A 15,176-nucleotide genomic window follows, 5' to 3' on the forward strand; every position below is an offset into this window, starting at 1 on the left:
TTAAGTGCCCTAGAATTGTGGAACCAAGTAATATGTAAATGGCAGAAAGTAACGAGTTCGAAGCATATTTGACACTGATACTTATTGTACAAGTCCTTGGTTGTAAAAAATACCCAGTTTTTCTTGTTTAGATATTGTTTTCTCTTCTGTTTTTGAAAATCCACAGGGCTGAGCTTTTTTAGCCTGCGTAATGTATACCTGTGCATACACTGCCCTTCATTACTGAAGCGTGTGTAGGTATTAGAGTTTCCAGACTCTCGAGCATGACCGTTGCAGCTACTGTGAGAATGCATTTTTGTACATCACAAAGACTTGATTCTCCCTCTGCTCACAGGTCCGGAGTTCGGAGGGCAGAAGAACTGTGTTTATATTGGCATGGTAACTGAGGATCTGGACGTGGCAGAGTTAGTTGAAACTATTGCAGCAACGGGCAGAGAAATTGAAGAAAATTCAAGAGTATGTATTAAATCCCAGAGCATTTCAGCACCTCTTCTTTTCCCCTTCCATATTGGCTTCAGGACATGGTTTTGTTCTTTGTGAAAGTAAACTTTGTGCTGCCGGCAAGAGACTGTATGAATTACCGTGGAAGTAATAATCTGTGTCCACATATGGAGAACTTTTGTTACAGGATTATCACGTTCTGAGGAGGTCCTGATTTATGGTCCTATGTTCAGAAATTCCAATGAAAAACTTCAGTAGTACTGAAATAAGTTCATTCTATCACTAAAATTAAACTGTCAAAAAGAAAACACCCAAAAAACCAAACCACCAACACCAGTCCTCGCCCCCCACCCCCAAAAAACCCCAAACAAACAAAAAGAGCCCAAAACCCCAAAAAACCCCAGCAAAACTGAAAAGGGAAGGTGGGGGCTGATTGTGAGCTGGTGTTTCCCATCACTGCTAGATGCAGTAGGACTGAGATTGTTTATATACCAGCTTTAAGACTATGCCCTAAAATGTGAAAAAATTTTAAATTGGTGGATTAAAACCAGAAATCACAAATTACCTACTGAAGTAATAAAGCTGATGATGCAATTCCTTTTGGTAAAAGCATTTACCCGATTAGAGTTCTCCAAGTGTTCTCTACAGTGGAATTCCTCAGTGACCTGCATAACAAATGAACATCTGTCCTTTTGTTCCTCTGGTGTTGGGCATTTTGTTTCCTCATGTGAAAAATAAATTGAACTTCAGAAATCCTTTGCCTATTTCTGCCCATGGAAATATGTTGACGTTGGCAATGAAATTTTTTCTAGCAGTGTTTTTTGGAGACTTTCTGCCCACTGTTGACTCCCTGTGCTGCTTTGAGGGCAACACGAAAGGTGGCTCACCGGTAGAGTACCTGCAGTTTTTTAACTGTTGTAGTTGAAAGATGAGGAACTGAAAGTTGGAATATGGGCTACTCTGATCCTGAAGCTTCTAGGGAGGAACAAAGAGTAGTGGAGGACTCTGAAAGGTGCAGTCCTTGGAAGCAGTGACAAAAGATCTATGGTACTGAAAGGATCTTACACCATTTGATCCAAAACTGAGAAGCAGACTTAAAATGATGTTTGCATCATTTAGATTAAATTATATTTGGAACAGCAGGGAAGCTTTTAGGGAAAAAAACTACGCCAGGATCAGCAAGCCCTTACGACATACTGATAAATGCACTGAAAGGCAGAACCAAAATGTATGACAAACATCTTGACTGGACCAGAAGACACAGTGGTTCCTCCTTGTACTCCAAACGCAGCCCCGCTGCACTGCTTTCTGTAGCTGGTACTGTGGGGATGTGTAGCTTGCTGTGGTGGTCAGTTCCTGGCTTCCCTCTCCCCCGGGAAAAAGCAGCAGCTTTCTCTTTTTCTATTGCTTTTTATTAACTGTCGGTAACCCAGATTTTTGGTGTTTTGGAGGAAGCACCTGTCATGTAGGCCTTGTGCCATATTAAAACCCCTATTAAGTTATGGAAATTGGCATTTGTCTTGCACAAGACAATACTGTGACTTTTGTGTTTTGACTTTTTGGGTTTGTTCATTTATTGCCCCCGCAACTCTCCCAGTAAGTTGCTTGTCCTTTGCAGCATAAACCATCACTGGTGCTGGTGTAGGATGTCACAGGGCTCAGGCTGCCAGTCATACATTAAATATGAAAAACGAAGTTGAACTTGGAGTGACACAAACCAGGTCAGACTGACTGTGAGGCTGGTTTCAAGTCCTGGGTACTTCCAGAAACCAAGATGTACTCTCTCAACCTAAAAATTCTTTCCAGTCAGATTCAGCATCTGCTCAACACTTACGTAGTGTGCAGCTCTATGAAAAATTTGGGTTGCAGACTCATTTCTAAGTAAAAGAAAAATACGTACCGTTCCTGTTTAAAATCACATTCTGTCCTCCCGGTATATCTTGTAAAAATCCTGCGGTCAGCCTGTACATTCTTTAACTTACAGTCATAATGAAATAGTGATTGTCTAATACTGTCTCAGATTAGAAAAATACCTGACTGCCACATCTACATCCTCAAAACTTGAACTGAAAAGACAATTTCAAGTCCAAATTTATATATATATAATATATATATAAAAGTACATAATAATGTGATTTCTGGTTTTTATTAGCTGTTGGAAAACATGACTGAAGTTGTTAGGAAAGGGATCCAGGAAGCACAGCTTCAGCTTCAGAAGGCAAATGAAGAACGACTTCTGGAAGAGGTAAGGCTATAAACATTTGTTACCTGGGGGCTTGTCACAACACCGGGAGCGTGCTCACCGACCAGTGTTTGGCTGTGACTTTGCAGGGACTGCTGCGACAAATACCTGTAGTAGGCTCTGTGCTGAACTGGTTCTCTCCATTCCAAGCGTCGCCAAAAGGAAGAACATTTAATTTAACGGCAGGTAGGACATGCTGCATCCTCAGCCACCTTGTGCTGTCATCAGAATGGTTTCCCGTTTTATACTGAAATTACAACACACTTTCTTGTGCTGATTTGATTGTGAGTGACATAATCCACCCTCAGCATGTAAAAGAATGTGCTTTGCTATTCCTGTAGCACCGAGTAAGACAATCTTCTGACCTTACTTGTACAATTTACATTTCGTTCTTGCATGTTGAGTCACATTAAAGAAGCTATATTGGACGCTGGCATTTATTAACAGAGGAATCATTCCTGTGACTTTTGGCTATGTGTGCTGCAAGTTTGGTGTTTGTCCCGTCTTTGCAAATACATAAGCTAGCAGGGTGGCACCACTCTTGGAATGTCCCTTTCCCATGTAGGGGCACATGTATCCTCCTGAGTGTGCTTGCCACGCGGCACAGGGATGTTCCGCTGCGCTACTGGAACATGATGCCTCTGCCCAAAAGCCTGGTTTGTGACACCGCCTGGCTCTTGCCACACTGATAAAATGCTCGTTTGCGTGCTGGAGTGCGCAGGGGCTGACAAGGGCAGGCTACAACCAGCTGAGCACTGGCCTGAACCTGGCTTTGCAGGAGACAGTAATGAATGGAATGTTACAGTGTAAAAGACTCATATTTGTAATTCATGCCTGGTGATGTGAAAATAAGAGTCTTGCTTTTACATCACTAAGGCTGATGTACTAATGTAGTATTTCTGAATTTATAAATTGTCACTGTAGAGATTGTGGCAGAGTCTTAAGAACATTCCTGAACTCGGCAAAGCTTTCTGCATGGCCCTGCACCCAGTGAGGAAGGCTTCCTGCTGTATTTAGGATCTTTCTTTCCAATTCCTGATGCACCAGCTGGAAGGTTCTTATGGCAGAGAACAGCAAGGTGGCCTTGGGAATTCTGCCCCCCCCATAGCTAGATACCCCTTCCACGTGCAGTGCGCAGCAGCTTGCAGCTGGGGATGTGTCACGTGCCCAGCGGAAAAGGGAAGAAGGGCTGCTGGGGGCAGTGGTGTGGAGTGAGGGCGAGGGGAAACCATCCGTCTTTGTAAGGCTCAGCACTCCTGCCCCTAGCTACTCGGCAATGGATTTCCATCAAGTGGCAGTTCCACCTCAACCTAGCACATGCAGTTTCAGAAATGTGCATTAAAAATAAGGCTTTTACATACCTTATAAATACAGATGAACAGAAAACTTGTCTGGTTTGTGCTATATTCAACTTGATTCTTTTTTTTTTTTAACCTGCAGGCTCTCTCGAATCCACAGAATCTACTTATGTATCAAAAGCCCAAGGAACTGGCACTACTCCACCACCAACTCCTACTTCCAGCCTTGCGAAGCAAAGGCTTCCTGGTACGTTTCTACCTTTTTTTTTTTTTCTTTTCTTTTTCTAAAGCTTGCCAAAACATCTTGCCATCCGAGTTGCGTGACACAGGAAGACCCACGTGATTTTCCATCTTTCATAATATCTGGAACTACAGCTCATCTTCTCACACTCTGTCTGCCTTAAAAACCTTAATTTAAACATGGCCCAGAACACCACCACAGTCTGTTTTCCCCCCCAAGAATTCTTCCTGGGGCTACAGAAAGTTGTTATCCTATTAACTGACAACTGCCCATGAAGTCTAGAATCTTCCTGTGGAATATAATGAGGTTATTGAGTGTAAAACTTTTGGCTTGTTTACCTGCTAATTTACAATTTGAAATAAAAGCATAAATAGTGTATAATCATTTATTGGAGCAACTGCATTTCTATTGCTGCCTTGTATTTTGTGGACAGAGTTGTTCTAAGGTGGAGATCTATTCTGTGTAGTTGTAAGTAATGACTGTTGGTTTGACTGGCAGGAAAACCGTAGTTTTCACTCACCTTCTGAGCTGGTTGGCTTCCAGCCTGTGGTTTTCAGTGGAAGCTTTTACCCTAGAATGACTTCACTGTGCGTGCGGGCAGCTTGTGTTTCAGCTGAATGTTTAACAGTCTCTGTACGCAGGATAACGTAACAGGTGCTCTTGCCTTGCCTGCGTATCTGCAACTGCAAGAAAGTATGTCTGTGGTTAGGGTACAAGCGAGCACCCAAATAAAGTCTTTGTAGTTTTAAAATTCAGGTACTTTCTTTGAAACTTAACTTGTGCATAGCGCATTTTGTATCTGCTGCCTTCATTGGTACCGTATTCTTCAAACACTTCACAGGACAGAAAATTTTTAAAAGGTCTCTAAGAAGTTCTGATGCGTTCAGTGAGACCAGTTCAGTCAGCCACTGCGATGACCTGGAGAAGGTGGATCAGAGACCCCCAGCTCAACCCCCTGGCCAAGAGCAAGGATCCTTGGAGATGGAAAAACCAGAGGAGCAGAAGGTGGTGGCACAGGTAACCAAGACAGATGCTGAGGATGTTCCAACTGACACATCGCCACATGACTGCATGAAGGCAGAGGAACATGAAAGTCAAAGATAAAGTCCAGACTGTGCGTTTCAGACTCTGCAGAGGATGCCCATGCCCGGGTAGTAATGATACATTTCAGATGTGAAGAGTGCCACACACTACAGTACTAACTACTGTAACTTATTAACTGGGATTTTGCACAAATATAAATTCCCCCTCCATGGGACAGAGATTTGTCTTATTGTACACTTGTTAATCCTCTACGTGTCGGTGTCACCAAAGTACTAGTGAAATTTATTAAGTGCTCATAAACATTTGTAAAAACATTTGGCAGTTATCCTTCCTCTAGGAAGCTAAGCATGGACACACAATTAATACAGCTTCACCCAGTAATAGTAAAATGACCTTATTTTATGTTAATACACTTCAAAGTAATCTGCCAATTGTTCACCTTTTGAACATTTAAATTCAGTTTAGCCTCTCCAGCAAAACATCTCCTGAATGCACGCTAGCTCCATTTTGCTCCTTTTTTTTAACCTTATAAATAACATTGCCAAGCAGTCGCGGTGCGGCGAGCGTTAGGGTATGTATATAGGAGTCACCGAGTAGTGTTTTGCCATGAACTCGCCTTTCCTGCTGTTGTATGACTTGACCCATCCAGCTAAGGCCCCAGGGACACTGGTGACCGAGTTAATGAGCGTTAAGGCTTTTAGAAAGGAACAGTGCCTCTGCATGCTGCAACGGCTTCTTGCTTCTGCCGCCAGAAAGCATCACCAATGCACCATCATTTTCCTTTGCACGGCCTTTATAAACCAAATACGATCGAACACATCTATGTAGTGTAACTGGAGTTCTTTGTTGTGTATTTTTAAAGATAGTTTTAGTAAAGCTTGAAAAACCAATACATTTGTAATGGTTTCAACACTTATTTTTTCAATAACGGTAACTTACCTATGGTAGGAATTGTACAGACTCAACAAAGTTATATAGGTTACTTACACTACAGCACAACTTCTTAGTGTCTAGGACTACTTAATGCACAAGCAAAGCTTTGGGTAAATCAAAAGCTGAGGTGTAAAACCTTTGTCCCCCCCTTTCCCCCTCCCAAATGTTGCTGCAACCTTCCAGAGCCTCTTTGAGAAAGGAGATCTTTGCCAAAGCTTGCTTTCCCAAGGGAGCTGCTGAGGAAAACGGTCCCATCTCTACAGAAGTGGATGCAAGTAACTGTAGTTTGCTTTGCTTTGTGTTCTGATGAGTGTTTTTCCTTCCCCCCACAAAAGGTAAACACACCATCATGGCTGTAGTGGTAGCAGGGCTGACTTTGATGATCTGAAGAATTTGGGGTTTTTGAATTGTTCTGTCACCTGATTTGACTCTGAGCTTCTAGACGCTGGGGGCTGGGATGCCGTGAATCAAGTTAATTTTGCTGTTGGGGTAACTTATGTAAATCAGAGTGCAATTTTTCTAAAGTGCAAAAACAATTAAGTTGACTAGTCTTCCTCCTTGGTTTCTTGGTGCAATGAAGTATGTTAATAAGAGTAATTTGTTGGCGATAAAATTATCGCCACAAGGATTAGTTTTTAATGTTTTTATATTTGGAAGTGTTTAAACCAGTAGTTTTGTTGGAATGAGCTTCATTCTTTAGATACTCTCTGAATGTTTCAATAAAGATTCTTCAAATTACTACTCTTGCATGGAGTTACTGTTGAAGGATACATCCCTGTGGTTCAGCAGCTTTGTGTGAAAAATCATTCTCTAAAGTACACACCAGTGTCCTGACTTACCTTCTCCAGCTCTCAGCACTGCGCCTTCTCTTTACCTGTGCCGATCAAATCCCTGCACTGGAGCAACAGAACATAAACAAAGCCAAATTCTTACTTCAAAGTAGCAGTGATTCCTAGATCAAAGTAATACAGAAAAAGCAAGTTACTTCTGTCAAAATATTTTATTTTGAAAAGCAGGGGAAGGATGGTATTTGTGACCAGCAATATGCTTTTTGGAAAAAATTGCTTTTCTTGCAAGACTACTTCCCTAAAGCAGTTGTGATCTTTGGTGCCAGGTTAGATCTTGTCAGAACAAACCTGTTCCCACAACCCTTCTTCATTTTTCTTGTAGATGCGGGGTTTCCTGTCAGGAAACAGGGAGCGAGATGGAAAAGGATGTTCTTTTAAAAATGTTAATGTAGACCTAATGTGGGAAACAAAGTGGGGTGGCTCAGCCAGGGGCGATGTGGAAAGATTCTGAAAAACAAGATACTCATATTCAACAAGATATTGATATTCAGAAAACAAACTTCTCAATTATTCTGCTTTTTAATAATCTTATTTCCCACCCTCCCCAGCAGCACACTGGGAAAAGTTTTGACAGACCATACCACACTCTCTACACAGCTAGAAGGAAAAAAAAAAAAAGTCAGTTTCAGGTACCTGTAAAATCTGTTTATCATCTTGTTCCAGCCAGAAATCCACATGTGGGAAAGGCCTCCAGAAATAAGGCCCAATATGGAGTTGTTCCTTCTTTGCATCATAAATATTAGTCAGCTGTAACGACACGGGGAGCCTTAAGAGTTAGAGAATGCTTACACCGATGACAGACAGCAAATTCCCTTCATCTGGAAGGCCTTAAGCTGCAGCTTCTCTCTCAGACACGCCGCCTGCCAACTCGGCTCTGCTTCGCGCCTGTTGCGTTAAGGTTAACCAATTATTCTGACAAATGAAACTGTAACAACAAACCCAGAACTGAAAGATCCTGCCGGGATTATGCCCATGACCTGAATCTCCTTACGTAAGGTACCCCGCCGACAGCGCAGGGCTGGCACCAGCAGGTGGAAGAGCTGTACTTCCAGGTGAGGCTGACCGCGGCAGGAGCGGTTTGATCTCCACTGTTGCCCTTTGCCTCTGCTCTTCCACCTTCTCATTTGTTCCTTACGGATGGAATGCTACCAAAGTATTTCCCCCCCCCGCCCCCTCAAACTTTTGACATTTCATCGCCCCCAGATGGACTCCCCTTCCAGCAAAAACACCCTTTTTCACCCCTGTTATTTTTACTCACTGATGCTCCTGTTAAAACATGGGCTGAACGCAAATCCTCATCCGGTCCTTTTTCTGGGAAGGTTGCAGGGAAAATCTCTGCTGTTTTAACATTCACAGCTGGCAGGAAATCATTTAAATAAAGCAGCAATTAATTCTTAGAAAACGCTTGTTTAAAATGACCATGTGCCCAACACTACTACGCTGCAGGGACTTGGCGCCCGTCAATACTATTCTTGTATTTCGCAGTACCACGAACCCCTGAGCCTGTGATACCGTATTTTCTACTTATTTTGCTTTGGCAGCATTTCAATGTTTCAGAAGAACATTTTTCAGAGATACTTTTATTAGAAAAAACATAATAAACAATGAAAAGAAGGTTGAATACTAACAGTAGCTCGATCCTGACAAAATCCTAAGTACAGCTAAAATCTGCTCGCATTTATACACAGCCAATTCCACGTGTGCAGCTCCCTAAGTGTGGTACCAGAAGAAAACGTGTATTTCTACCTACGCCTCCAACAGCAGCGCTTAACTTACAGGACAGGCTTTACCTTCTCATTAAAAGCAGCCCACTTACTATTGGAATCTGAAAAGCAATCCAGTTAAATTAGAACTCCGTTATTCTTTTGTAACTCACCTATTCCGTAAATGATTGGAAAGTGAATATCCTTTTCTTCTCTGTCATTGAGTTCTGTAAGAAAAAAGAAGTCAAACTTGTAAGGCTCTGAATGTTTTTCTCAGCAGTGTTTTATCTAGTTGTGTGTTAGAAGAACATATCTGATATTGCTTAAAGACAGAAATAACACCCAAAGAAACCTAAAAGAAATAAGGAAGAGAAGGTAGAGGTCAGTAACAATATGCTGGGGGCCTGGAGCAGCGCTCTTATCTCCTAACAGCACAGGCAGCGCCAGCCAGCTGCCGCTCCACTGCCTGCACGGGCAATTCACAGGGAAAAACACAATCCAAAGCCACAGGGATGCCAAGTTTCAGAGCTGTAAGTCACCAACAGCACTGAAGCACAAAGATGATGGAAATACGACCTGAACACAATATGAAGAAAAGGAAATCAATTCTTCCTTTACGTGACATCCTGCACTATGAACCAAGTGATTTATCAATTCATTTGGACCTGCAGGGAGGCAGGTCTGACAACCCGGCAGGTCAAAGGCCTGTGAGTGCCTTTCTCAGTTGCCTCAAGATATTCGTAAGTACACATGGATATCTTTCATGGATACATACCCCTCTTTTCATGGGACAAATGTGGCAAAATAACCTGGTAGTGATCCCAGGTGGTTCTACTGTCAGTTGTATTTCAGCAGCACCCTCAGCGCACTATTTGCCATCACCACAGACACTACCAGCAGTAAAACTAAGAATTACAAACCACGATGGAAGACTTGCACTGTTCTTTCTCGCAGGACAGCTAAAAGTGCCACGTGTGAAAGACCCCTGCACTTTGATTTCAGTGGCTAAAGATACTTCAAAAACTAAGGAAACATTTTCTTACCTGTTACGCAGAAAGTCACTAAATGAACATCATCCGGTTGGACATCAAATGCTCCTACAGCAACAACAACAGCAGCAATGTATAAGACTGACTGGTGGCAAAGCAGGTGCTGTATATAGACGAGGGGGCATTACCAGTGCTGCGCACTGCAGCATAGATGGGCAGAGATACCTAATGCACTGTTCCTAGATAAGGCAACAGAGCAAACAGCATTTTGCAGATTTGCTTCAAACTGACTTATAAAATTAAAGCCACAGCTACTAAACAGAAATTTACAGAGTAGCCATTTGTCATAGCAAAAACGTGCTTCAAAAAAAAAAAAAAAAAAAAGGCATTGTGCCACAGCTCTTTTTATTGACACCGGTTTAGCTCTAGCAGCACACCAGTTCTGCTTTAGTTCACTATACATTTAACAGCTTCTATTTCGTGTTTACCTAAACCATTACATATAAAGTAAGCAAATCCAGACTTTTATTAGCTATAAATTAATTCTGTTTTTTACCATCCCACACACTAGAAAAAAAATCTCTTTTTTTCGAAGTTCTAATAGCAATACAGCATTATTGTTTCAAATTGTAACTTGATGCGTGAAAATCAGAAGGTTGAAAAAATAAATTACCCAAAATACTTTATTCTGTACAGAACCCTCACACAACATACAACACAAATAACAGGAATCACTAGGTGCAATGGCCACGAGGGTGCACCCCAGGACCTTTGCTGGGTCTGTTTTCTTTTTACTTTATCCCCTTGGCCACCTCCCTCCAATCCTGACATACGCTTACAGGTGAGCAGGTACTTTACATTTCCAATTTGTTTGTAAAGCACTGCAATCACTCCTCTGGACTACAGACTTTATGAACAGGCTTAGCATCTTTCATCAGACAATTCCAAACAATAATTAGATTTTACCTCATCACATTAAGGCACAAAATTAATAGTAACTAATGAAGTCACCCACATGTATAGGTTTAGACAGTGACAACACTTGACCAAGATCACATAGCTATCGGCAGCAGAGCCAGGAGTTGAGCCCAGCTAAACTGCACCCCAGTTCTACACGCTAGAATATAAGCCAGGAAGAAATTACAAGTGTAGACCCTCCATCCCACGTACTGGCCATATGTGAGCCTCAGAAGCCCAACCCTTCTCCACACCCTGTTCTCAGGTAGAGAAAACATCCTTCAAAATGAAGCCAGATTTCTTTCCATTAAATGTCAGGGGGCTCAGATTACAAACAAGCTTTACCCAAATCCAGTCAGAACTATTTTTTTTTGGACATGAGAGTGGAAAAAATGTGAACTTACTAAGAAGCTGATTAGTAAGTTTTTGTGATAACTGCCTATCATCATTGAAACCTCCAACTAGGTGCACTTCCAGCCTAACAGAGATGGAATAACAGGAAACAGCAATTAAAAAGACATCCCAAAGTGAATAGCTTTACAAAATAATCCCCAGCCCAAACTGCAAAGCAATCATTAAGAGAAGCCTCGCTTTTCCAGTCGCATGCACCAAGTTGGTTTGCATTACATGGCAGGTTACAGTCATTCCATTCTGAACGTTTCAGGGATCACCCAGGAAATAGCACAGATTAGAAACTTTAAGAGACATTACATGCATGCAATTCTACCCAACCCAGTGGTATCTCCAACGGTCGGCACTGCTGGTTTGGACTGAACTAAGTAACCACCTTTCAGTTCCCAAGAAAAGGTTAATTAAACATGAGGATTTTTGCTCCTGTGACCCCATCACAACTATTCTGGACCATACAGCAGGGTTCTTCTCTGAGAAGTGTCTATGTAAAGACAGATCCTGACAAATCATGAATTTTCAGAGACCGTATTTTCTAAGTTCATAGACTTTTTGTTCTTATCAAACTACAGGGGAAAACATCTCCACATCAAGAAAGAACCTTGTTTGCTAAATTCTGTTTCAGGCTTTTTTCCTCCCACTGTCCACCCCACCCCCCACCCCCGGATTTTGCTTTTTTTTTTCAAATGCAGGACTTCAAAAAATCCCAGATGGATTATCAGATCCCAAAAGGAATTTACAAGACCAATGGTCTAAAAGGAAAAATATAACATAAACCCAAAACCAGTTCTTTGGAAAATCTCACACATCTGAAACAAAAGCTAACTGGGAAACAGTAAACACAAAACCTCACAACAGCCTTTTACAGACACACTATTCAGAACAGAACCACGCTTCGAATCAGTGCTAAGAACTACCTCAAACTCATCAAGGAAACTGTTGTCACTTTACAGGTAGTTCCCGATTAATAAATATTTCCTGCACAATCACCTTCTCTGAACCCCATAAAATCACATAAAAATTCCCCATCTTACAAACTAGTGACTTTTGTGAAAAACAGCACACAAGAAGTGAGAGCAGAGCTGACCTTCCATATCCTGTAGTGTTAGAGAAAGATTTTACTGAACTCATGATGAGCGACACCTCAGCTTCTGTGTCTGATCCATCGCAGTGTGTCAAGCAGGTGGCTCCACTGCCTGAGGAGAACGTGAGAAGACAGTGAATGACATTGTTGGAGGCTGTTAGCTACCGTAATTGAATTTTGTAAGTTTACACTACTATAGTAGCATAAAAGCTACGTACACCACCCCCTCGCTTCCTCTCAGGACAGCAGTCTCTGACATAACATACGGGCTGACTGAATGAGACAATAACCTCTTTGTGTGCCCCATTACACAACCACCAGAACCTGTGCGAAAGGCACAGGTGCCCTCTTACCCAGGACCAGGCAACATCTCTAATGTCAGAAATCCAGGCAACTTCTACAAATTCAAATTCTGCCTCTGCTATTACCAAGCCCTGCAGGCCCAAGCTGCTGAACACAGCCAAGGCCTGCAGCTGCCACTACCCACTGGCCACCGGAGTGGATCAAGTTTAGGATCTACTCACTGAGCAACCAAAACGTAGAACCTCTTGACACTAAACAAGCCAACTCTTTGAACAAGTCACTTAGTAAAGACATCACGCGACTGTCTGAGATTCGAGTTCATATAAACATAATTGCAGGGGTTTTTATTAATACAGCATAATGCAGTACTAATTCATTACTTCAGGGGTACACATTTTTTTCCGAACATCCTTTAAAGATACCTGTGTGCCGGAGCACAACTATGTGGCAGGTAGTTGCATCATCCGATCCAAGAATGGAAACAGAACCTATTTTAAAGGAGAGAAACACAGTAAGAACTTTGTTCACAATCACTGCTTCAGTCAAAGAAAAAAAATATTTATGTTCCTACACACCATCTTTAGGGGTGGTCACTGCAAACTCTCTCTGCTGGACATACAGAAGACCTTTGGGTTCCACAATTCGAGCAGGCTGACTTCGCAGAAGCTTTGCCTTTTCCTAAAGATAAATGATAACAGAGACTACAGTGGCTGAATTCTCAGGTGCATCCATTACTCGACAGAAACATCACCTCTGAAGAGCAAAGGGACCCAGGTCAAGCAGAAACATACATATTTTATATTATGCAGTATTTAGAATTTTGAGAATGTTTTGCTTTCCTGCCAGCGATCTAGTTAATCGTTAAATCCCACCGTTCCACAGACACACAAACTCCTTTTCCCTGCTTTATAGACAACAGAATGGAGGTATGCAAAAAAGCAATAGGACTTGGCAAAGAGTACATTAGACAATACCAGAGCTGATCTTGGAAGTTTAATCACGACAGGGAACTTTTAAAACGTTGAAGTTTCAGTTTTCTAGTGCCACAATCCAGCATGTTTATTGAGCACATATCAAAGTATCGCTATTTTTTTGCTTGCTTAGTAAACGGAAAACCTAGATTCCTGGGCTGTGACTACCGCAGTGCTCTGTCACAGCCCTGCTGGGCAGGCAGTGGATTGCTATCCAGGGGCTCAAAAACACTGCACAGTTTGATCACATTTGCACCAGCTTTCTGCAAAAACTCAAGTTTCTATAAAGAAGCATCTTCTGATGAGAAACATTTTCCCAACCAGCTCTGCTCAGCCGATCCTGGCTCACAGCCTGCCCTTAGGATTACAACATTTATATGCCGAAAGCGAGGTCAATACCTTCCTAGAAGTTACATTCTTGAATTTTATCGCTCCTTTTTGTTACTTCGCACAGGAAGGGGCGGCCCAGCCCGGCCGACGCACCCAGCCGCCCGCCCCGCAGCTCCCCCCCAGCCAGCCACCCGTCGCCTCAGGGCGCTTCCCGCGGCTCCCCTCCGGGGACATCCATCGCCTTCTCCTCAGTCAAACCCTGGCTCCGTTACCGCAACGCGGGGAATGCGGCGGTGCCCGGGGCCGCCCCACGGGCCTTGCCCGCCTCAGCCCGGGCCCGGGCCCGCCTCAGCCCGCGCACGGGGCCGCCCCGCTCCGCCACCCGCCCTGGCCGGCCGAGGCAGCGGGCTCCCCCCGGGCACCCCCGCCGCTCCGCACAGCGCGCCGGGCAGGGCGGGCCCCACCGGCGGGCCCCTTCGCGCCGCCTCCTCACCTCGAGGTACGGGTAGGCGCGGATCATGTCGCCCGTGGGCCGGGCCAGGTCGATCCGCTCGCCGTTGATCAGCAGCGGCATCTCGGGGAGCGCCCGGGCCCGCGGCGGGAGGCGGCGGCTCCGCGCTTCCCCCCCAGGGCCGGGCCGGGCCGGGCGCCGCCGCGCGGGGCGCTGGGAAAGGCGGCGGCGGGGAGCGGGCGCTGCCGGGGGCCCGGCCCGGGCGGGCTCTGCGGGGGGCGGCGCCTGCGGCCCGGCCCGGCCTGCGCGCCTGGCACCGCCCCGCGGCCGTGCGGCAGCGGCACCCTCGCCTGCCGCGCTGCCCCCGCGCAGTTGTAAGAAATCCTTCTGGAAATAAGCACGGTAACGGGCCGCACGCGCACGCAAACCCGCGCCGCTATCCATCCTCCCCCAGCACCCACCGAACCAAGTTTCCAGACAAGCCCAAGGACGACGGATTTCCCTTAAAGAGCAGGTTTTCCCAGCCGTTGGCCCTGGGGGACAGGCCCAAGAGCAAGCAGCGGAGGGGAACTGCTCCCCCCACGCACACACAGCCCCCCAGCTGCACCTGCACCAAACAGCCCAGGCAGCCACTTCCTTCATCGTGTTTCTCACCTCAGGCGTTCCGTTCCTTTCCCCACCGTCAGTATTTACGCAACAAAGTCTCTCGCAAAATGCCAGCACCTGCCAGCGCACCCGCCTGCACCTGCGCTAAGCACAGCAGCACCACCAAGGAGCAGAGGAGCAGCTCACGGAGTCACAGAAACACCGCAGCCTTCCCACAGAACCCGTGTTTGGAGCAGGTCACATGTCTGCATATTCTTTGATGTTATACTTCACATCACTTACATGTGTCCTTTTTTGCATTTAACAAGTCGTGGAAGCTGCTGAATC

General features: G+C 44.5%; 2 protein-coding genes across 2 annotated transcripts in view; one reads left to right on the plus strand and one right to left on the minus strand.

Annotated features, from left to right (window-relative positions):
- Window positions 1-6,937, plus strand: part of PDXDC1 (pyridoxal dependent decarboxylase domain containing 1) — a 32,230-nt gene extending 25,293 nt beyond the window's left edge. Inside the window, exons 19-23 of the mRNA XM_055709289.1 lie at window positions 335-456; window positions 2,594-2,686; window positions 2,773-2,869; window positions 4,124-4,228; window positions 5,064-6,937. Coding sequence (XP_055565264.1) covers window positions 335-456; window positions 2,594-2,686; window positions 2,773-2,869; window positions 4,124-4,228; window positions 5,064-5,326 — 680 coding nt within the window. The 3' untranslated portion in view covers window positions 5,327-6,937. The remainder of the gene's footprint in view (window positions 1-334; window positions 457-2,593; window positions 2,687-2,772; window positions 2,870-4,123; window positions 4,229-5,063) is intronic.
- Window positions 6,938-7,180: 243 nt separating this feature from the next.
- Window positions 7,181-14,505, minus strand: NTAN1 (N-terminal asparagine amidase). The gene is made up of 10 exons (XM_055709292.1): window positions 14,286-14,505; window positions 13,067-13,169; window positions 12,914-12,979; window positions 12,192-12,300; window positions 11,101-11,174; window positions 9,794-9,847; window positions 8,924-8,977; window positions 8,306-8,403; window positions 7,681-7,794; window positions 7,181-7,494 (listed from the first exon to the last, which is right to left on the minus strand). The coding sequence occupies exons 1-10, from the start codon at window positions 14,364-14,366 to the stop codon at window positions 7,315-7,317; spliced, it is 933 nt and encodes a 310-aa protein (XP_055565267.1). The 5' UTR covers window positions 14,367-14,505; the 3' UTR covers window positions 7,181-7,314.
- Window positions 14,506-15,176: the final 671 nt, after the last annotated feature.

Source organism: Falco cherrug, chromosome 4, assembly GCF_023634085.1.
Source record: "Falco cherrug isolate bFalChe1 chromosome 4, bFalChe1.pri, whole genome shotgun sequence".
Classification (NCBI taxonomy): domain Eukaryota; kingdom Metazoa; phylum Chordata; class Aves; order Falconiformes; family Falconidae; genus Falco; species Falco cherrug.

Bases quoted from the DNA above. Each gene is read 5' to 3' on its own strand.
- NTAN1 (XM_055709292.1), bottom strand. From the start codon at position 14,366: ATGCCGCTGCTGATCAACGGCGAGCGGATCGACCTGGCCCGGCCCACG. The intron at 12,980-13,066 runs GTGTGTAGGAAC...CCTTTAAAATAG, and splicing joins AGTGACCACCCCTAAAGATG to GTTCTGTTTCCATTCTTGGA. The intron at 8,404-8,923 runs GTGAGTTACAAA...ATTTCCTGCCAG, and splicing joins TCCAATCATTTACGGAATAG to CTGTGAATGTTAAAACAGCA.